Source organism: Melopsittacus undulatus, chromosome 10 (assembly GCF_012275295.1).
Source record: "Melopsittacus undulatus isolate bMelUnd1 chromosome 10, bMelUnd1.mat.Z, whole genome shotgun sequence".
NCBI classification, from domain to species: Eukaryota; Metazoa; Chordata; class Aves; order Psittaciformes; family Psittaculidae; genus Melopsittacus; species Melopsittacus undulatus.
Window position 1 is genome coordinate 31191458 of NC_047536.1, and position 22076 is coordinate 31213533.

The following is a 22076-nucleotide window of genomic DNA, read 5'->3' on the forward strand; positions in this document are numbered from 1 at the left end:
CTCTTTTGTGTCCTTGGTGTTTTTTTCCCCTGTAGCTCTTTGTAGTTCTGTGCCATACTTGTATCACTTCTCTCTGCTCACTCTTGTTCATCTTTCTCTTGGATGGCTGCTCTCAGATACACATACATAAGCTCTTGCTTAAGCCTCTGAAATATTTTCTTTCTATGAGAATATAAGCCATATTCTTTGCCCACCTACACACACATATATTTATATATATTCTTCTGTCTTGTATTCTCACACTGTATATCTGAAATCTGTCCAAAAAGCTGTAAGCAATACCTGTTTCTTGGTCTGCTCATCTGGACAAGCTTCTTGTTTTCACTGTTTGTACCATGAGTTTCATTTGAATTCAGATGAATTGTCTCAGTTTCAAGGTTCTCCTCTTCCAGACTGTTCTTAGGCTCTGCCAGTGCCCTATACTTGGCATATCTTATCTTGTCTCCATCTGGAAGCAGTTATTTATTATTTATTATAGCCACAATTCCCTACACCTCATCAGCCATGTGTCTCCATCAGGAATCATTTCCTCTAGGTAGCGTAGCCATGACCTCTAGATAGTATAACCTCAGCATTCTTCCTTTCTAAGTAAACCTACTACAAACAAAACCCTACTTTTTTGAGTTAAAAATGATACCCCAAATAAGCTATCAAGGTACATTATTTGGTCTCACTGTGGGATCTTATTGCTAAAGACAGGAATCCTCCTGTGCACTATGTCCTCATATGCTCTGAAAAGACAGGATTCTGCTGGTTTCAGCAAAGCTGTGTTGCTTCCACTTGCTGAGGCTTTTGCCTGGCTTCTGTGCATGCTCGTTCCTTGCTGTAATTTATGTGTTAATCAAGATGTAATTAATGGTGCTTTCAGGTTTTAAGCCATCTTGCCTTTAAAGGTTTGGTGTAAATGAATACATTCAAACTCCTTCCATTTCACCTAGTTCATTCAGCAGACCCAAGTTTATACTAGATAGGGAATAGGCCAAGTTAATGCTTCTTTATTCTCAGTTCAAGCATTCCTATGTATAAAACATTCCTAAAAGTTGAGGAGAACTAAAACTAGATCCCAGTGATGTGATGCTTCAAGAAGCGTATGTTACATAGTTGGTTGTTTGATCTGTAAACTTAATTATGTTGAAATATTAACGACAAACCTAAGACCAGATTAATTAACACAAGCAATACAAGTAGGTGTGCTAGAAAGCTGTAACTGTAAAAGGAACCAAAGTCAAATTCTGGCAGTGTATTGTGGGTCAGAAAAATAAGGAAGGACAGGGTTACTTCTAGGTCTGTGGCATCATCTATTCGACAGTGAATTCAAAAGAAATAGGTTCTGTTAAATCCATTTATGCTGCTGCTCACGTTGGTAGGTAGAGGGAAAGTTTTCTTCTCTGTCCCAGGGCAGTGGTGACATTTAGATATGTCAAAGTGCCAAGTAGGAGCCTGACAGAATTACTTCTTTTGCCAGTAGGAATAGCAGGGCTATTTGAATGAGCAGTCACTGTGGACTGTGGACCTGCTGCTGTCTCATGAAGTTGCTCAGCCCATTCTGGGGTTGAGAAGTTACTGTGAGGATGCGTACACACAGCAGCAGTGCAAAGGACTGCTAAGGAGCATGTACCTGATGTGTTACGGTGAGAGTTGTTGAGAGGAGCACATCACTGTAACAGAAACACCAGTTACTTGTGTTTGCATACACGCAGTAAGTTAAGGGCCTGATTTAGAGCTGAGATGCAGTAGAGAAGAAAACAGCAAACTCTTCCCTTAATTTCTAGTTTCTAAAAAGTCAAACATGAATACTTTCTACCTTCTCTGTGGGGTAAGTTTTGTACCCAAATTACAGTTTGAGCTGAGTCATAGTAGCTTGCTAGGCAGAATTATTGCACAGATAAGAACTTTAAATGCCTTCAGTGGTTTTGTCTATTGGCAAAGCGCACTTTCTGCCTAAACCTGTAACATGACAGTACAGACTCAAAGGTATTCTTCCATCATACTCCAGTTATAGATTTTCTGTTCTTTTTCTTCCCGTTTTCCATACTTACTAATAAGAAACCTTTTGTGTTCAGGAATGCCCAAGCGCCTCCCGCCAGGGTTCCCTGCAGGCCAGGCCAACCAGAACTTCCTGCAAGGTCAGGTGCCTTCCACAGCTCCAGCTCCGGCAGTGAACAGCGGTGCACCGCAGCTGCAGACCAGCCAAAATGTGCAGCACACAGGTCTGTCTGAACTGGGTTCCTCAGTTCTTTATGTAGAAAATTGCACCTTTACTTGTGTAACATAGATACCAAGACATTAAACTCTTGTCACTGATAGGGAGTTAGCTCCTTGGGGCTGCAGAGGCATTCTGGGTTGCTAAATGAGGAGAAGAAAAGGAGGAGGCTGCTCAAATTTATCAAACAACCCAACTGTTATTGATTAAGACTGTGGTACTAGGATCCAGGATTAAGAAATTGAATGGAAGTAGCCCTGGAATGTCAAGTGCTACTTCCATTCAATTGAAAGTGCTGCTTCCATTCAATGAGGGTAATAAAGATGTAACACAAAAAGAACTTGTCTGGAGAAAAGAGAGTGTTATTATCTTAGAAGTAGAACAACAACATAGTCTTGTTCTGCTTTGAAAATATTATTAGCTCTTTTAGAAGTCTACTTACTTAGTCCTGTACATTTGAAATCTTTAGTTCCCAAAGGCCTCCATTTAACAATTCAGTTATTAGACTTTTGTCTGGATTATGGATACCCTGATAATTTCATTTCATTAGTACTCCATGTGTGTTTATTCTTTAACCCATTATAAAACAACCTCAAAGTTTGGAGCTTATTTTGGTTAGGAATTACTGTGTTGTGTTAGGTGATATTATGCAAGATTGTCAAACTTACCTACAGATAACAACTGATTAAATGTCTGATATGTCTTCTGCAGTGGGGTACATGGGAAGTACTGGTCTAAGTGTTTACTCTGAAAAGTATGGTGATCTGTTTTAACTACTAATATGTATCTGTAGCATCAAACATTGCATCAGGAGGCTGCAAATATGTCAGATATTCCAGTTCTCTGGAAAAGGGAGGAAATCAATGTTGGAGTTGTGGTTGTAGTGCTCCAAACAGTTTCTTACTGGCAATTATTTATTCTGTTTTAAGGTGCCCAAGGATCTGGACCTCCCCAAAATCAGATGCAAGCACCACATGGCCCACCAAATATGATGCAGACCAATCTAATGGGACTTCATGGAAATATGAACAACCAGCAGGCGGGTGCTAGTGGGGTGCCACAAGTTAACATGGGAAACATACAGGGACAGCCTCAGCAAGGACCACAGTCTCAGCTTATGGGAATGCACCAGCAAATTGTATCCTCTCAAGGACAGATGGTAAACATTCAGGCTCAGGGATCAATGAACCCTCAAAACCAGATGATACTTTCTCGAACTCAGCTCATGCCGCAAGGCCAAATGATGGTGGCACCACAAAACCAAAATCTTGGTCCTTCTCCCCAAAGGATGACCCCACCCAAACAGATGATTCCCCAGCAGGGACAACAGATGATGTCTACACACAATCAAATGATGGGACCTCAGGGCCAGGTCTTGTTACAGCAAAATCCAATGATGGAACAGATGATGACCACTCAGATGCAAGGAAATAAACAGCCTTTTAGTACTCAAAGCCAGTCCAATGTTATGACGGGGCCAGCTCAACTGATGAGAGGACCAACCCCAAACATGCAAGGAAACATGGTGCAGTTCACTGGGCAGATGATGGCACAGCAAGGCCCTGTGAATGGTAATCCTTCTCAGGTTATGGGAATTCAAGGGCAAGTGTTAAGACCCACTGGACCTGGTCCTCATATATCTCAGCAACTTGGGGATACTGCTACTACAACAAATAATGATGTGAACTTGACCCAGATGTTACCTGATGTCCCTGTGCAGCAGCCAAACATGGTGCCTTCTCATATGCAAGCAATGCAAGGAAACAACAACTCTTCAGGGAGTCATTTCTCCGGCCATGGGCTGCCTTTCAATACGGGGTTTAGTGGAACGCCAAATGGGAATCAGATTTCCTGTGGGCAAAATCCTGTTTTTCCTGTCAATAAAGATGTTACACTCACAAGTCCACTCTTGGTTAACCTTCTGCAAAGTGATATATCAGCAGGACACTTTGGCGTGAACAACAAACAAAATAATCAGAATGCCAACAAGCCAAAGAAGAAGAAGCCTCCAAGGAAGAAGAAAAATAATCAACAGCTAGAGCAAACAACGTAGGTTTATTATTACATTGTTTTTCTAAGGGGCATAGGGAAGCTCCACAGGCAACTTATCAATATTTTTTCAGCAAATATGGGGTAAGAAAGGACCTGTATTATTTCATATTCTAGCAATTTCTTGCAAGAGTTGAATGATAACCCACTGGCAAGTCTGCCACTGGAAAGCTCGTTCAAGACTTAAAAAACCCATACAAACATCCTCAGTTAGATAAGCACCATTCCTTACATTTACTGGGTAAAGGAAGTGTAGGATGTGGCCGATGGTGTCTCCTTGGAAGAGGGGACTGCCTTTTGTAAGCAGTCTGACAGCCGTAATCAAAGGTTGGGAAGTACTTTCAGAAGAATTAGAAACCTCCATATAATATGTGCAATAGAGATTTTTGGGGGGTTGTTTGCTGAATTATATTTATATCCTGACATTTTTATGCCTGGAATTGGGCTGGACTTCTCTTTTAGTTGAAGCTGCAACTAGAATTCAGAGGGAAGAATCCAGTACTTTCTGGATATGAGGATAACAAAGCCCAGCAGTGCTGATCTTCCTGGTGCAGGAGAGATTAGGAAGGAAAAAAACCCACAGCTCTTGAGAGGGAAGAGGCAAATAGGTAATATTGAGAGATAATGAATGAATGTACTCATTTAGTGGAATGAGATTGCTGAATCTCTTTGTTCCTTTTTGGCCAGCATATTCTCTATTTGCCAGCTATCATGTGGCTTTTTGCTGTTGAGAGTCTGTTAATATCAGCACAGGGTGGTAGACTGTTGCTGCTCTACCATTATTCAGCTGAAATGGTAAAGGCAGAGCTGCTCTATCTAATTACTCTGCATTACTAACTCTTAATCACTCATCTGCTGCAGATGAGCCACAGGGGCATTGACTGGACTCCATGTGATGGAACATCTGGGGGTTGTTTCCACTTTGCTTTACAAAAAAAAAAGGAAAAACTTTGCACAGCAAATTAGAACCCAAATTTCAAAGTTAAATTGTTAAAAACAAATGAGGTAGCAATGGCACATTAAGTTACTGGTGTGGCTGTGGTTCCACCAGTCCCATTCCTTTGAATAATCATTGTAAGTTCTTAACCTGAAGTTTATGCCACCTTTCCCAGAGACAGATGTCCAGCTCGGTGCAAGGCATGGATGGCATTTGATTACTAAGCAACTGTTCAATATTTAATGTTTTCCCCAACCTGCATTTTCTGTACAATGTCAAGATTATTTCATGAAGATGGAATTAAATTTCTCATGGACCTGTTAGTTGTGGACTGAAGCAACTCGCATCATCTGTAGCAAGAGATCTTTTGGGACAATTGTTAATTGGCTGAATTAGTACTAAAATAAAATGCAGGAGCTGTTATGTGCATTTACAGGTACAGGAATGCTGCATGGGGAAGGCCACAGGTGACAACATGCCAAGCTTTCTAGCTTTGGTAGGCTGTGGCTACATGGAAGAGAGGTGTTTAAGGGCATGAAGGTGTCTTCATTCACCATTCCAGAAATTTTAAGTGCAAGTAATTTGGCAAGAGTGGGTTCTACCAGTACATTGAACAATGTTCTGTGGTCCAGTTGTAAAGAATGGTAGAAGTGCATCTTCCTACTTTTGATAGCTTAGATCATGCAGAGTCTTAAATAAATAGCAAGCAGCTATTTTCCTGTTTGTTGTTCACTTGACACTCAAAGCTATCCAGATGTCTTTCAAGCAAGCAGTGTCATATTTTTCCTTGTATCAAAACCATTCATGTTGCATAGCTACTACCCAATAGCAATTTGGATAGTACCAATAGGCACTGCTGATCATTGTAGCACAGTAAAATATGCAAACCTTGTGTCACTATTGGTCATCTGCATCTTTCATAGAAAGTTCGGGGTTTAGGGGTTTTGTTTTGGTGGGTTTTTGTTTGATTTGTTGTTTGGTTTTGTTTTTTTCCCAAATCAAAGATGAAAGCAAAAAGGCCTTTTTATTTCCAGGTCAGAAAGATCTGGTGCTATGTGTAAAAGATCAAATGCTTCAATTCTCAATAGGTTCCAATAAAATAATAGTAGCCACTACTGTAGTGAGCTGTGTGCCATGGAAATGACAGAGGAATTGGAGTGACAAGTCGAACTCTTGTGAAAAGAAGATCCTTTAATTGTTAAAGAAAAGCCTTGTTAGGATTTTGGTGTCATTGTTCTTACTGATCATCACCCAGCTTCATTCCCTGTGGCCAGGGAATGGCAATAAGCGGGTATATAAAGCTCTCCTCTGAGCTTACAAAGCCCCACAAGACTGTTTGCTTGTTAAAAAGTTTTCACAATAAAGGAAGCCTAAATTACAACTTTTCTATTGAACTATGACAATTCAAAAGAATTTTTAGCTCTTAAATACGACTTTTAATCAGATTTCAGTGTACTTAAATACCACTCTGGACTTAAATTTTCAGTGAATGTTCCATTGCCATTGCTACCTGCAGAATGCTGTGTTGGGACCTGGTAGTGATGAGCATTTCGTTTCTTAATGGGGCTGTATATTAGTCACCTTACTCTTGCAGGACCACTGAGAAGGGAGCTATACTTATGAAAGTTGAGATTATTCCCCAGCAAAAAGAGGGCTACTGCAATGCAAGCTGGCTGTAATACCTCCCTGCCTCATTGGCTCCCGCCTGCCCTAGCATCATTAGGCAAGCTCAGCATTTTCCTGTCTTGCCATTGCTGATTGTATTAAATCTGCTTTGGGTCACTTTTGTGTCAGAAGCAAAGGGGATGCTTTCGTCTCTGCTTCTTCCCTGCCCTTCTCCCTAAGAAATGTGAGAATTCAGAGCAGCAAGCCTCGTGTGGAAATGTTTGGTAAACACACTAAAAATGGTCCTTTTTCTTTCTTAGAAATAATTTCTGAGATGTAATAATACAGTAACGAAAGTATCATTAGTAATATGGTTTGTAGACTGAGCCATCGTGGAATGTAAATAGGATAAGTGAGCTATTGAAAGAGTTTATTCAGCTGAGTCTAAAATAGTTCTAAGTTTGCTTAATTGAGCAACTCAGCATTAGAATGAAAACCAAGACATTAAGTAGGATGTTCAAAAGCGATTGCTTCTGCTTTCTGAACCTGGAGATTGTAGATAATGGGATATGCTGGATGGAATGTTTTTGTAGATAAAGTGTGTTAGTTAATTCTAAATACCTGCACAAACAAGCAGTTCCATGTTCCCCTGTGCAGGGACCATGGACATCATGAGTTCCAGCAGAATAGAAAGAACATGCTTGGTGAAGCTCCTGCAGGCTTTGGGGTCTGCAGCACTTCTGGTGATGGGCACTGGGCAGGGGGTGCTGGTGCTGCAGAACAGCACAGGGGATCTCAACCAGATACAGAGAGCTTTAACCACAGATCTGGTGGTGACAGTTTCCTGTACACTCAGAAATGGAACTCATTTAGCATCACTACAAGTGCCCTTCTATAAACACAAAAGCTCTGATGAAGAGCATTTTACCAAGTCAATTGTGCTGGTTCTGCTTGCATCTGAACTGTGACTTCATTTTTGCACACCTTATCTCAGCATCTGCAGTGCTTTTTGGTGGGTTTTTTGTTTGGGGTTTATTGGTTTGTTTGGGGATTTTCTTGTGTTCTGGAGTTCTCTTTCCACTTTGACAAGGGCTTTTGTATCTGAAGGTTGTGCTTGAGGATGCAGCTGATGGAACAAAGACTTCACTTGTGACAGTATGTTCTGTACCTGATGTGCAGTTGTTTGGGTTTCTTATGTCCAGAGCAATAGGAAAGAAGACCAAATAGAGAATATTTGTCTCTCACAAACTTGCTTATTGTTTGTATTCAGAATGGGGGTGTTTTTGCTGGTTGCTGAACATGCCCAGTGAATTTCAGCAACATTCAACCTGTTTAAATTGTCCAGCAATTACAATTGCAGTTTTTCCTACAATAAGTGCTGCTCTTTGCTGGCAAACAGCATTCGGGTCTGTTTGCACAGTTTGTACATGCCTGACCAGACCCATCTGGCAGGAGATGTTTTCTAAGAATTCATTTTCCACCACCATTGTTTTCTAGGTTAAACCTGTTTGAGCTGTGCTGCTCTGCACCAGCTTCTCTCTGATCTTTAATTGTAGTATTTTCAATCTCCCACCATTAGAAAGAAATCAGAAATGGCAAAATCACAAACCTAAGATTGTAGTCACAATTTTAGGCAGTTGTTCCAGGTCACGTTGCTGGCACCTACCTCAAAGGCTGCAGCTCCTCTGGCTGATTTTTGGTGCCAATATAATGGCTAATATAATGCTTCTGTATGCATTTTCACTGTTCAAATTCACTGTTGTAGGCAAACAACCCAAGGACTGGGGAGTGTGCTGGATTAGACAAAAGGATTAATGCATTCCTTGGCAGTACTCACCTGCTCAGCAGCACTGTTTGAGCATTCTGTGTTTGACCCATATCTTACCTTTCTTCTCCCTTGGATTGTTCTCCCCAGTTTTGACCAACAGACATTCAGGGACTTGCAAGTCACAAGCTACTTTTTGAACATGTGTATCTAATAGGACTATAGGGATGCTGGTGAGGGACTCTTCATTAGGGGCTGTAGTGATAGGACAAGGGGTAACAGGTTAAAACTTAAACAGCAGAGGTTTAGATTGGATCTAAGGAAGAAATTCTTTACTGTGAGGGTGCTGAGGCACTGGAATGGGTTGCCCAGGGAAGTTGTGAATGCTCCATCCCTGGCAGTGTTCAAGGCTGGGTTGGATGAAGCCTTGGGTGCCATGGTTTAGTGTGAGGTGTCCCTGCCCATGGCAGAGGGGTTGGAACTGGATGATCGTAAGGTCCTTTCCAACCCTGACTATTCTATGATTCTATGATAAGGACAGGCCTGGGTCTCTCCATGTCTGCTGTACATATACAAGAAACACTTACTCTCAAGTAACATTAAATAAGATAGATCTCTCTGCCTTTATTTACTACAGATTCTTATTTTCCTGAGAATTTCTCTGTCCTTGCCATTTGTGAATGTTTCTGCCTCTTTGTTGGGAATGAGCTAATTTTCATGTCTTTAATTTTAACTTGGCGTTTTTATCGTATAGTCCTAGAGAAGGACTTTGGGGCACTGGTGGATAAAAAGCTTGAGTATGAGCCGGCAGTGTGTGCTTGCAGCTCAGGAAGCCAACTGTATCCTGCATGTATCACCAGCAGGATGACCAGGTTGAGGGAAGGGATTCTCTCCCTTTGCTCTGAGACTCCTGCAGTCCTGCATCCAGCTCTGGGATGCTCAGAATAAGAAGGACATGGACTTGCCAGAGGAGAAAGATGCTGCGAGGGCTGGAGCAGCTCTGCTCTGGAGCCAGTCGGAGAGAGCTGAGCTGGTTCAGCCTAGAGAAGAGAAGGCTCCTTAAGGGAAGAACTCAGAGCAGCTTCCAGTGCCTAAAGTGGCTACAAGAAATCTAGAGAGAGGCATTTTACACAGGAATATAATGAGAGGACAAGGGGGAATAAGATTTTAAGCAGAAGCTGTTCCCTGTGAGGGTGCTGAGGCGCTGGCACAGGGTGCCCAGAGAAGCTGTGGCTGCCCCATCCCTGGCAGTGCTCAAGGCCAGGTTGGACACAGGGCTTGGAGCAGCTGCTCCAGTGGAAGTTGTCCCTGCCCGTGGCAGGGGTTGGAGCTGGATGAGCTTTAAGGTCCCTTCCAACCCAGTCTGTGTTTCTTTGATTCCATGATAACTTGCAGAGCCCCAGTATCCCACAAAGATTTGTGCTCTGGTGAGTGACATAATGTCCAATGCATCGGTGCATTTTGCTGTGATGTTTATGGAGGTCTCTGATACCCTGAACTTGTTACTTCTGTGTACGATGCTGGAAGAAGTGTTGCTACCATTGAAATACATTTCTGTGTTTCTACCCATGATATTTACTTACCTATACAGGTGTCACAGCAGTATTAGAGAGAAATCAATTTAGTTTGGATATGCATATCTATATCACTTGGAATATCCATTGGCATTTTCCGAGTTATAAAACTCATTCAGGGTAGAAACAAAGGGGAAAAAATGTTTAAGATCAGTAGAGCACCAGGTAACTTCTTTCTTCTTTAAGTGTATTTAGGGCACAGGAGTGACTGACAGCAGACCAGAGCTCTGTGGTCAAGTCTGACCTTTTACACCAGAGGCAGTGGTGCATTGCAGGGAGCTACTTGCAGGTCTGTGAAGAGTGCAAGGAATTGATTCCTTGAGTTCTGGCAGCAGAGGTCGAGCACTGACATGAGGCTGGATCTTAATTACAGTTATTTTTCTTTCAGTTCTTCAGAACCACGTCCAGCTGGCCTGGAGGAGAGCGATCAGTCATCATTGTCTGGAGATCAAGGAATGAGTTTAGATAACTCAGGTCCCAAGCTTCCGGATTTTGCAAGTAGGCCACCAGGTAGCTGGATTTTTCTGTGGATTATCTGAATGTAATAACTACAGGAGAGCCTTTAACTCATCCTTGTGACAGATCTGTTTTGTGTCATCACATAATCAAGCCCAAAGCTTTTTTCCCTCCTAGATTGGTACCATTGTTAAAATGTTTTCTTTGAATTAGCTCAAAATGAAGAGGTATCTACAGTCCCATGTGTTGTCCTGTAGGTATCATACTGAATACTGCAGTTATTCAGCAATAGTATAATTAATAAAAAGATCTGTATTTCTAGCTGTAGCACAGACTGATGCTTTAAGAAGTATTAACCAAATAGCTGGTTTTCAAGAATTACAAAGTAGAGACTGCAGTTGGAATTACGCTTTGCACATAGGGAGAATTAAATCCAAAGTCTGCAAAGGAATTTGTGTTATAAGCTACATGGGTGGATCTTAGCACTGTTTTTAGCCAAGTAATACACGGCAGATTCTACTTTGTACGCTAGAAGATGTCAGACCTGTCGCATGTATGCCAGGCCATGTTCAACAGTGCCTGTCAAACTCTTTAAGGTTGTTTTGGGGAATATTAGTGAAAGTCCAACTCTGCAATTGTAGGAGCAAGCAAGCCCATGGACAATTGCAAGGACTTCAGCTGGCATGAATCTGGAGTAATAGTAGCTGGTATGATACACTAAGAGATCTCCAATTGCATGTCATACAAGTCATTCATACACTAAGTAAAAATACTTCTGAGAATTCAGTAGTCCTTGTACTTGTTTGTAAAGCCTGTTTCATTGATGTGGCTCTTGCATAAGACAAACAGGCTTCTGGCTATACTTCCTATCTGATCTTGTTTGTTACAGAAATTATGCTTTCTCTGATCTTTGGTTGATTTTAATGAATGCATTATCTTGTTGTCTTAGGTTATCCATCTCAGCCAGTGGAACAAAGACCACTTCAGCAGATGCCACCTCAACTCATGCCACACGCGCAGCAGCCACAACCACAGCCCCAACAGCAGCCACAGCCACCACCACAGCAAGCCCAGGCAGCACCACAAACACCACAGCAGCAGCAGCAGCAGCAGATGATGATGATGCTTATGATGCAGCAGGATCCCAAATCAGTCAGGCTTCCTGTACCACAAGGAGTTCACCCACCTAGAGGGCCTCTGAATCCAGATGCTCAACGAATGCCGATGCAGCAGGGTGGTAACATGCCAGTAATGGTTAACCTCCAGGGTCCTGGATCAGTGCCTCCATCTCCTGATAAACAAAGAATTTCCTTGCCAGGCAATCCTCCTCTGGGAAATAATGCAAGAAAAATGGTTTATCAAGATAATGTCCAGAATCCTTCCAGCTCACCCCTTGGAGAGGTTTCATCAGTTTCCTCCCTTCCAGAAGGAGGTGGAGCTGAAGGCCCCCCAGCATCAGCAGCTCAGAATAACCTAACATCTCATTTAGTAGTTTCACAAAACCAACTAATGATGACAGGACCCAAAACTGGACCCTCCCCACTTTCAACTGCCCAAGGTACAAGTCCTCAGCAGCAGTCGAATTCTCTGTCTAGTGCTCTTACACACCATTTTCCAAATGTTGCCACCCCATCACAAACTGCAAGGCCTAAAACCCCAAACAGAGCAAGCCCGAGGCCATACTATCCTCAGACTCCTAATAACCGTCCACCTAGCACAGAACCATCAGAAATCAGCTTGTCTCCAGAGAGACTCAATGCTTCTATAGCTGGTCTGTTCCCTCCCCAGATTAATATTCCTTTACCTCCCAGACCTAATCTCAACAGAGGATTTGATCAGCAGGGTCTTAATCCCACTACTTTGAAGGCCATTGGACAAGCCCCATCAAATCTCACCATTAACAATCAGTCTAGTTTTGCTTCTCCGCAGTCACACAAATTGGAAAGTGTGGTCATTAATTCAGGAAAACAAACCAACACTGGAGGAACAAAGAGAGCAAGTCCAAGCAATAGTCGAAGATCCAGTCCTGGATCCAGTAGGAAAACTACCCCAAGCCCTGGCAGGCAGAATTCAAAAGCAGCTAAATTATCATTGACAACTCCACAGAATCCATCTCTCTTGCAGAACATAGAATTACAAAGAAATATGATGGCTGGTCCCTCTTCTTTGCCAACACCTGTGACTTCAAGTTTCCAAAACAACAACATACTAAGTAATCCGAATCCTGCAGTTTCTGTACCTCCTGTGACAGGCATTCCTGAAGACAACAAAGAGAGCCTTAGTGTGCCTCAAGATAACGAGTGTCAGAGTGCTCAAGGTGTCCAAGGTAACAAAGACCAGCCCAGTATTGAACTAAAAGCTATCCCTACTCCAGAAATGAAAATGTTGGTTCCAGAAGAACAGCCAAAAAAAGAAGGGCAAGCTTTGGACTCCAGTAAGCTTCCAGTCACAGAGGAAAGTAAACCCATGGTGTCTCCAGCTATGAGGGAGGCACCAACTTCCTTAAGTCAACTTCTTGATAATTCTGGAGCTCCTAACGTAACCATTAAGCCTCCTGGGCTGACTGGTCTTGAAATGGCACCAATAGTTACCACTAGTGAGGAGCTAAAGAAGATAGCTGTCATTCCTCCACTGCAGGATTCATCCTCGAGCAAAGAGCCATCCAATTCACTTAGCTTGCCTCAAAATAATGAGCCCTGTTCAACGCCAGGGCACCAGGAACTGGGAGAAATAAACTCGAGCGTTGCACAGAGTGTTCCTCCAGTAATGCAGAGGCCTGTCAGCTCTTCTTCTATTTCAGGTCCTTTGCCTCCCAACCAGATAACAGTTTTTGTAACTTCAAACCCTATTACATCTGCTGCTAATACATCGGCACCATTGCCATCTCACTTGCAGCCTGCATTGGTGTCAACTGTTGTCACAATGCCCAATGTAGGGAACAAAGTCATGGTGTCTGAGGGACAGTCAGCAGTTCAGTCGAATGCCCGGCCACAGTTTATCACACCCGTGTTTATAAACTCATCATCAATAATTCAGGTTATGAAGGGCTCTCAGTCAAGTACGATTCCAGCAACCCCCATGACTTCTAACTCTAGTCTGATGCCTCAGTCGGTTGCAGTTGTTGGGCCTTTGCATATACCACAGAATATAAAGTTCTCCTCCGCACCTGCTCCTCCCAGCACATCATCCAGCAGTCCTGTTTCTACCATTCCCACCAGCAGGCCACTGGTTCTTAATCCCTTGGCACCTCCTGTTCAGCTGCCTTCTCCTGCTACAACTTCTTCCAGTGCTCCCTCAAATCTCCCTCCTCAGCAAGGCAAAGACTTCAGCCCAGAGGAGACTTCTTCTCAAAGTGGTGGGTCGAGTGACCAGTGCTCTGTTACAGCAACACAGTCAGGACCTGTTGTTTCACCTCTTTTGACAAGTAGTCCGGGATCTGGGAACAGGCGCAGTCCTGTTTCATCAAGTAAGGGGAAGGGAAAAGTAGACAAGATTGGCCAACTCTTGTTGACTAAAGCTTGCAAGAAAGTCACTGGCTCCCTTGAGAAAGGGGAAGAGCAGTATGCTTTGGATGGCGAAGCGGAAGGTCAGGGACTAGAAACATTGGTCCCAAACAGTTTGGGAACAGAGCAGTCACCAGCAGAACTAGATAATAAAACTGTGACACCGCCAGCACCCAGTCTTCTAAAACAGAGCACTTCTGGGCCTGGCAGTTCGGGTGCCAGCACCACAGCTGCTGCTCCTGCTTCCACGTCTCCGAGCACATCAACAAGCACTCCTCCTACCAGTGTACCACCGGTTGTAACCACTCCTGCAGCCCCAGACCTCGCACCTGCAGCACCAAGCACTAATGGCAGTAACCACGGTGCTGCACCAGCTGAGCAAACCGGGGCTGGTGTGGTGGAGGAAAAAGCAGGAGCACATCAAGAACTGCTACAGAATGCAGGTAAGTCCAGTGCTGCCCTATGTAAATGTAGGGTTGCTTCTGTAAGCTTCCTAGGTGCTTTTCTCCATGAACATAATAAAAATTAGACCCCGTAGCCAAGTCTGACAACTGCTTTCTTGTTTCTGAGTGTCATGGTTTAAGCCCAGCTGGTAACTCAGAACCACGGAAGCACTTGCTCACTCCACCCCCTTCGCTCCCGGAGGAATGGGGAGGAGAATGGAAAGAATGTAAATCCCACGTGTTGAGGTAAGAACAGTCCAATAGCTAAGGTATCATACAAAACTACTATCAATAATAATGATAAGGGAGATAACAAGGGGAGAGAATACGATTGCTCACCACCAGTTGTCAGCCCGATTTGAGCAGCGATCTGGGCCTTCCAGGTGACTCCCCCCAGTTAATATACTGGGCATGATGTGCTGTGGTATGGAATACCCCTTTGGCTGGTTTGGGTCAGGTGTCCTGTCTCTGCTTCCTCCCAGCTTCCCCTCCTCCCTTGGCAGAGCATGAGACTGAAAAGTCCTTGATCAGAGTAAGCAGTACTTAGCAACAACTAAAAACATTGGTGTTATCAGCGTTGTTCTCAGGCTAAAGTTGAAAACACAGCACTGCACCAGCTACTAAGAAGAAGAAAAAAATGACTGCTACAGCTGAACCCAGGACAGTAAAATCCACAGAAGTCAACACAACTGATAACTTCAGCTTGAACATGACTTCCCTGTGGCTGTTAGATGTTTGTCATAGCTGTGTGCCATTAGAAAATGGAAATGTTTCCTTTAAGCTTCACAGAAGGAATTCTGATTTGTTAGGAGAAAGATGGAAGTGGATATTCTTCATTTAAACAGGAATGTTTAACTTTCTGTCTTCATGTTCTTCCTAAGTTCATTATCACATACAAGAGTAGACCAGAAGACAGTAGCCTGACAAAGAACTGGTTTTCCATCTTGTGTTTTAACTTGGCAACTTAAGAAGTGTTAAGTCATGTCATCTTGTTGCCAAAGGGCTTCAAGGGAGCCTCTGGAGCATATTTTGCACCCTTGCAATTGAAAGAGTGAGGGCATTGATTCATTAACAAAGAAGCTTGTTTTCCCCACCCAGAACTTCTGTTGAAATGAGCATTAATCTAAGAGAGACTAAACTCTTTAATTTCTAGGACTTCCTTTAATTTCTCAGTCTGGTAAAAAACTGTTGCCATTAGAAAAGGGATTTATGATATTTAATTTCATCACTTTTTCTAGTTTGAGAAAACTTGGGATAATTCTGCCAGAGTTTTGTTCTTAAGCTGGGGAGGTGTGTGTGGTGGGGGGAGAATAGAGCGTAGGTGAGCAATATTGCATCTGTAAATGAAAACCTTGCAGTAAGCTAGAAGATGCAATGTTCTGTAAGAGCAGCCTGATTGCACAATATAGAAAGTTTGTGACTCCCTTTGAAAATAATGCTTTTTCCCCTTCACTTTTGTTCTAGCATCCTCTCAACCTTTAACACAGAAAAAAAGTTCAGTTCCAACATCAGAAAGTACTGTTCAAAGAACAGGTAAATCTTACTTTGGAAAAGCGGACTATAGGTGAACTAAACTGTTTGTAACTGAAAATACACTTAGTTTAATGCGTGTTTAATGGTCACCAACATGCTTGGCAATTTGGGGGTTGGGTTTTTTGCTGTTGGATATTCTGCCTGTTCAAATTTTGGGTAGGAAGAAAAGTAACTCTTTCCTTATGTTGCTTGGTCTGTATTTCTTTTGTTACCAAGATACTTGTTTTTCCCAGGCAGTCTTATATAGACTTACACTGAAGAGCCTGATGTTTCAACCATGCATATTGTAAGGGGCATTTACCAGAAGAGGACAGATATCATCCATTTTCTTACCCTTTTTTTTATACCTGTATTCCTTATCTACACTCTAGCAAACTTTAGGTACTAAATTGATCCTAAAGGCAAAGCTACAGTTCTGTGCAGCAGTGTCCCAGAGGTTCGAGGGTGTTTAAGGGTGAGATGGAGCTGTTATAGGCACCATGACAAATGAGCAGTGAGTTAATACCTTACATTGTGATGGTGATCCCTAAAGAAGTTTCTCACAAGAGGTGCCATGTTTAGGTATAGATAATCCCTCTCAACAAAGGCTCTGGTGGATATGAGGAGAATAAAAAGATGGGCCAGTAAAAGTATGAGAAATCTGCATCATCTCCTGAGAGATTTTCCAATGCAGCAGAAGTGTAACTGGGCTTCAGAAGATTGCCTGCTTTTGCATTAGAAGGTCTTGCTGTAAGAAGTGGTTAGGTTAAGGTAAAATTTAACATACATAATAGATCCAGATTAGTAGTTTTAAGGTTTAAAAAGAATAAACTCTAGATGTTTTAGAAGTGATAAACTGTCTAAAATGGGAGCTAGAAAGGGAGAAGACTGTAGCTCTTGTCAGGAAGTTTCTCCAGAGTTTTCTTCTGCAGGGTTCCTTTTAATTTTCCTCTGCTTTAGCTGGTGCAGGCCATAAGCAGAAAGAGCACTTGGCTGACCTGGTACTTGTTTGATATATTAGTTGGCTTTGCAAGAAGCAATAGATGGGAGAAGATTGTTCTTCAGAGCTAAAGCATAATGAGAACAATGTGAGATGGTTGTGCCTTGACAGTGGATTTTAAAATTATCTTTTTCTCTTGTAGAACTTGACACAAATGCTCCGGTAGTTGCTGGTCAAAGGTAAGGAGATAGTTTGTGTAGATGCAGAATAGATGTAGCTTTCATGGGAGGAAGTCCCTTTCTCTTTGCTTCAGTTGCACACCTTCTGCTACTGCTTTTCATTTTCTTGTCCATACCCTTTCTGTCCTGCTAAGAAATTGGGCTCAACTGTGTTCCAAAACATTGCTGAAATGCAGAATGCGAGGTAGCGTTTCCCAACTCTGTCTTCATGCTTTGGGCTTTTCCTCTTATCCCTTCAGGCCTGTTTCATGTCCCAGAAGGGTCATGATGGTTCTGTTTGCTATTTTCTGAAAACAAATCAAAGCTAAAACCCCCAAAGCCTGCAGCTTAGTTCTCATGTGAAATTTTGTTTTCTGCTCTTAAGCTTTTCTAAAGTTTGGGGGTTTCTGCCCTTGTGACTGTTTTCTCCAGATTTCTTCTTTTTGCTTGTTGACACTTTGCCAAAACTTGATAGGAAAGTCAGGTCGAAACTTCATCGTGTCCCAGTTAAGACACTCAGTAATTAAAAAATCAGATTTCAAAAGGTTGTGTTCTGCCAGAAGAAAATGCAGTTTCCAAGGTCTGTTTCTGTTAGATTCTAAATCCGCCAGACTCTTAAGCTCAGCGTAGGCAGCTGTAATGATGAACCTTTGTAAGGTTTTTGGATAACAATGTAGGCATGAATGGCTGAGTTTTTGATGCTCCCCCATCAGTGGAGTGATACCCTAAGCCAGGACAAGAGGTGCAGTTGACTCATTTGGTTGATCAGGAAGGAGGGCAGTGTCATCTTTTGCAAGGGAGGGAGCACAGTACATTCCTTCAGATCAGAAGTGACTCCACATTGAATATTTGACTGTATTTACCATCACATGGACTGGAATCTTTCTACTTGTATCAAAGATGAACTGAAATATCAGTACAAGTTTTCTTTAGGGTGCAGTTTCTCTGAAAAGCTGATGGTGTGACACTGAGCAGATGAGCACATTCTCCAAACGAAGCACTCTTGCATGACCCTTCTCCACACTCCTCAGCACATCAAATGACCACGAGTGCATTTCTGATTGCATTTTTCTGGGCTGATGCTTTCTGAGCAAGACAAGAAAAGAAGGGAGGTTTTCAGGCAAAATGTGAATCTAGTGATGGCTGATACAGTGGCCAGCACTGAGCTCCTGGAGTTCAGCACCATTTGGTACAAACCTCAGAGGAACTTGCAACCTAGAAGGCACTGGGAATATTTTTACTTGGGCCAACTTGATTTCCTGCTGTAAAAGAAGTGATGTGTTGGTTCCTGTGAGACAATCCAAGCTATGGATTAGTCACTAGATCTGTTAAAATTATCTGTAATAACTGAACTTCAGCTGATGATGCCTGTTTGCTTGCCTCCAAGTATCCCCTGAAGTAGGTGGCTGCTACTGCAGCTGCCTACATTACTGACCAGAAGAGCAGCTTGTGACCTGTTTGGGGGATTCAGTTTATAGATTGCCTATGATCCTGTCTATGATTTGTTTTGTATCTGAGACAGTCCATGTGCTTCAATATTCTCCTCTGCTGTGTGTTTCCTTGCTTGAGAATGTTTGTCTCTCATTGAGAAACTGTCTTTTATTTTAACTAGTTAAAACTGCAAGTGTTTGTAGTAGGTTTTCCTCTCCAAATAGGTCTTCCTCTGAACCAGTGGCAGTGTAGTGGAGCCTCTGGAACGCAGAGATCTGCTCTGTGTGTTTTCAGTCAGTTCTCTGATTAAGGCAGCATTTCTTGACATCTCACAAGTATCCCCCAAAGGGCATGAAATGAGTTGGGTTTCTCCTTTTCCAGTATCAGCAGAGATTTATTTGATTAGTTACTTACCTTTGAATTCACGGGAGTTAAGTTTAGTGTAATCTTCAGAAACTACTTAGTCATCAGAAATTGTCTGGCATTAATGCATTAAGGAGAAAACACCCAAACCTCAGGAGGAATTCCCAGGGTAAAGAGTTAATTACAAAGTGTAACACTCTATCTGTTGTCTCAGGGACAGGAAACGTGGATTTCCACACTACCTACAATTATTTGATATAGCAGAAAAAGCTTTCTGTTATGAAAAGAAAATGTTTTAACACCAAGCCTTAAAGCTTTAAGAAAGTTTAAAATAAGCCTTAAGCTTTTTAATATTGAAGATCAGTGGAGTGAGTCTTGTAAAAGCAAAAGCTGGCATACTCACTGAAGAGTTCATAATGCCTCCTTATGTTCATCTGCAATTTCAACTCTGTGTTCCCATATCGTAGCAGTCTCTAATGTAACTTGTTTGCTTTTCCTAGACTTCAGTAATGGTGGCACCTGTGGAAAACAGAGCAGACAATTTATAATGCATCTAATTTCTTGGTCTTCTAATGTTGAAAATATTCTCTTTGAGGACTTCTCAATTCTGTATCCTCTGATAATTTTTAATAGAAACGGACTATACTCTGGCTTACTCAGGTCATTCTGCATCTGATAAAACTTCTGGTATCTCTAGCATTTCATATCTTCAGTGCTAATAGTCCGGAACTGGTACCTGTGTCGGTCCATCCTCCAGCTTGTCTGAGTTGCATAGAAAAGCATAATCCTTCTTACACTTCATCAGAAATATTTTGTCCCACTTTATTAGTAATGAGACAAAAGAGAATTGTGAAAAGTCTAAAACTCCAAGTAGAAGAAATTCAAGAACAGAGGATTCTGCCGCTCCACAGGAAACTGTAGAGAACGGACAGCGCAAGAGGTCCTCCCGACCAGCGTCTGCATCCAGCACTGCAAAAGGTAAAATCCACAGCCCTCATTTCTCTGGAGAGGGCAGGCAGTAATGTACTGCCCCAAGTAATAACCCTGGCTCGTAACGATGGTTTACAGCTTCTAAGTGTGCTTTTAACTCTAGTTTCAAAGATTTAGACACAGGTTGGTGTTCAAGTATTGACTGACATCTGTACTGGCAGTGAATCTTGTATGAATTTCCCATTGTTAAGTGTGTGGAACTTGTTCTCTGCAGTACTCAACAACGTAGCATTCAGCAAGCTTGCCTAGTTGCAGTTGAATTCTCTTGACAGAAATGTGTTGCCATTGACAGGACTGTACTCAAGTAAAAAAGTCACTCTTTTTGTTTTCCTGAAGCCTGAAAGACACAAGACAGATGCTAACGTCTTCCCAAGTGCACGGTCAGCTCTTGTGAGGCCAAATGCTGTGGTTCAGGCATGTTCACAATGCTGCCTGGATGGCAGCCTGGAGCACCAAGGAGTGCTGTGTGCTAGCACGGAGCCTCAGCTGTTCTTTCCAAGAACATGTGAAATCCTAAAGTTACAGATACTAACCCATGGCATTAGCAGTTGCTGACGTGCCTTATTGCTACCCAGGCTTCAGTCTTGAACAGAGTATGCAGTATTTGTGTGAAACACATGGTCATTGCCAGAATGCACGGTCTGTGGTGCCAGTCTGTGTTTCTGAAGCTAAACTCTGTCAGCTCCATATGGTTAAGGGTCAGAAAAATTCTGATGGACAAAATTTGTTCAGAAGGATAGAAAGAACCCAGCAGGAGGCAACATTCAACCAATATATTAAAGATAACATACAGAACAAAGAGGTATTGATATAAAATTCTTATAAAAGGAAGTCAAGTTGAATTCAGCAACCATTTTCCATACTGAAAATACTAAAATTGGATGGTAAGAATGTTTGCATTTTAAGAGTTTCAGAGAAGACTTCCAGCTATACATAATTGTGCGATGAATCTCAAAGATGCCATGGAGGGACCCGTATGTTCTGCACTTTTGTGGCTGCTGAATTTAATTAAATCTACTTCTTGTGGCAGGATTGTGCAGAAGAACCTGAGTCTGTGTTGTAAAAATCAATTCTCTTTCATGATTGTGAAGAAAAGCTTGAAAACTGTGAAGCCAATGTAAAATCTTTAGATTTGGTGGTACTGTCCTGAGTGTGAAGGGACCTGAAATGTATGGGCCTGCCCCCATACTGTAACGAGTAAACCTAAAGATGACAACCAGTGGCACATCAAATTCTGGGAATGTGGGAACGTGAAAGTACATCAAATTGAAATAACACCAGAACTCGGAGGTTTTGTACTGACTGTATTTATTACCTCTGTAAGTAAAATCACTGCTTTTAAAACATGCACCTGAAACTCATGCAGTATCTAAGGGGTTTGCTTGAAAACACTGATCCTGCTTACAGTGTGGTACCCTGGGCTGTGGTTACATTGCTTCATGCGAGCAATGCCTGCTTCCAGGTGGTAGAGCAAGTGAGCAAAGCAAGGCTCTCTTGTGGACAGGGACAGGCTGGAGGGTTAGTGAGGAAGCTGGTGTAAGGAAGTTTGCCACTTGTGCCTACTCTGGTCTGTGTTTTTGTTAGTGAATCAGAGCTTTCGAAGGCACACTTGGTTTGTATGCTCCTTCTAGACATCTGCAGTTATCTTGTCTGTGTCCTGAGAAACTCTCATTAATGTGGGGCAGGGAGAAGCTCCTGTTAGGTAGGGGTGGATTAAGGCCACTGTATAAATGGCAGTCAGGAAAACTGAAACATAGCAGGGAGAAAGAAGTTAACTTTGACCAGTTGGTGTAGGAATCCCTTTGCTAAGCATCAGGAAGGAGGAGGCAGAAGGGTAACTGTAAGAGGAGGACCTCACAGCAGCAGGGCTGGCTATAGCAGCTGCTGCCTGAGCTGCTTCCATAGTGCTGCTGCTCAGAGGGAGCTCTGGTAAGTGGGAGTCGTGTCTGCTGAGGTGTTCCACTTCTGAAACATGGTGCTGTGTTGGTGTTGCCACTTCTTGGAGTATTTCCAGCAAGGGCTGTTGCAACATTTACTGTAGTTTCCAGTTTGTTGAATTTTATAATGCTGCTTTGTTTTGGTTTTTA

The 22076-nt window shown here is 42.5% G+C and overlaps 1 protein-coding gene across 2 annotated transcripts in view; it reads left to right on the forward strand.

Annotated features, from left to right (window-relative positions):
* NCOA6 (nuclear receptor coactivator 6) overlaps nt 1-22076 on the forward strand; it is a 43108-nt gene that overhangs the window by 19579 nt on the left and 1453 nt on the right. Inside the window, exons 9-15 of one of the 2 annotated variants that reach the window (XM_034066615.1) lie at nt 2064-2210; nt 3133-4252; nt 10522-10643; nt 11539-14535; nt 16000-16068; nt 17190-17226; nt 19500-19820. In XM_034066615.1, the coding sequence (XP_033922506.1) occupies nt 2064-2210; nt 3133-4252; nt 10522-10643; nt 11539-14535; nt 16000-16068; nt 17190-17226; nt 19500-19509 (4502 nt within the window). In that variant the 3' untranslated portion in view covers nt 19510-19820. The other variant, XM_034066614.1, reaches the window with a different exon arrangement.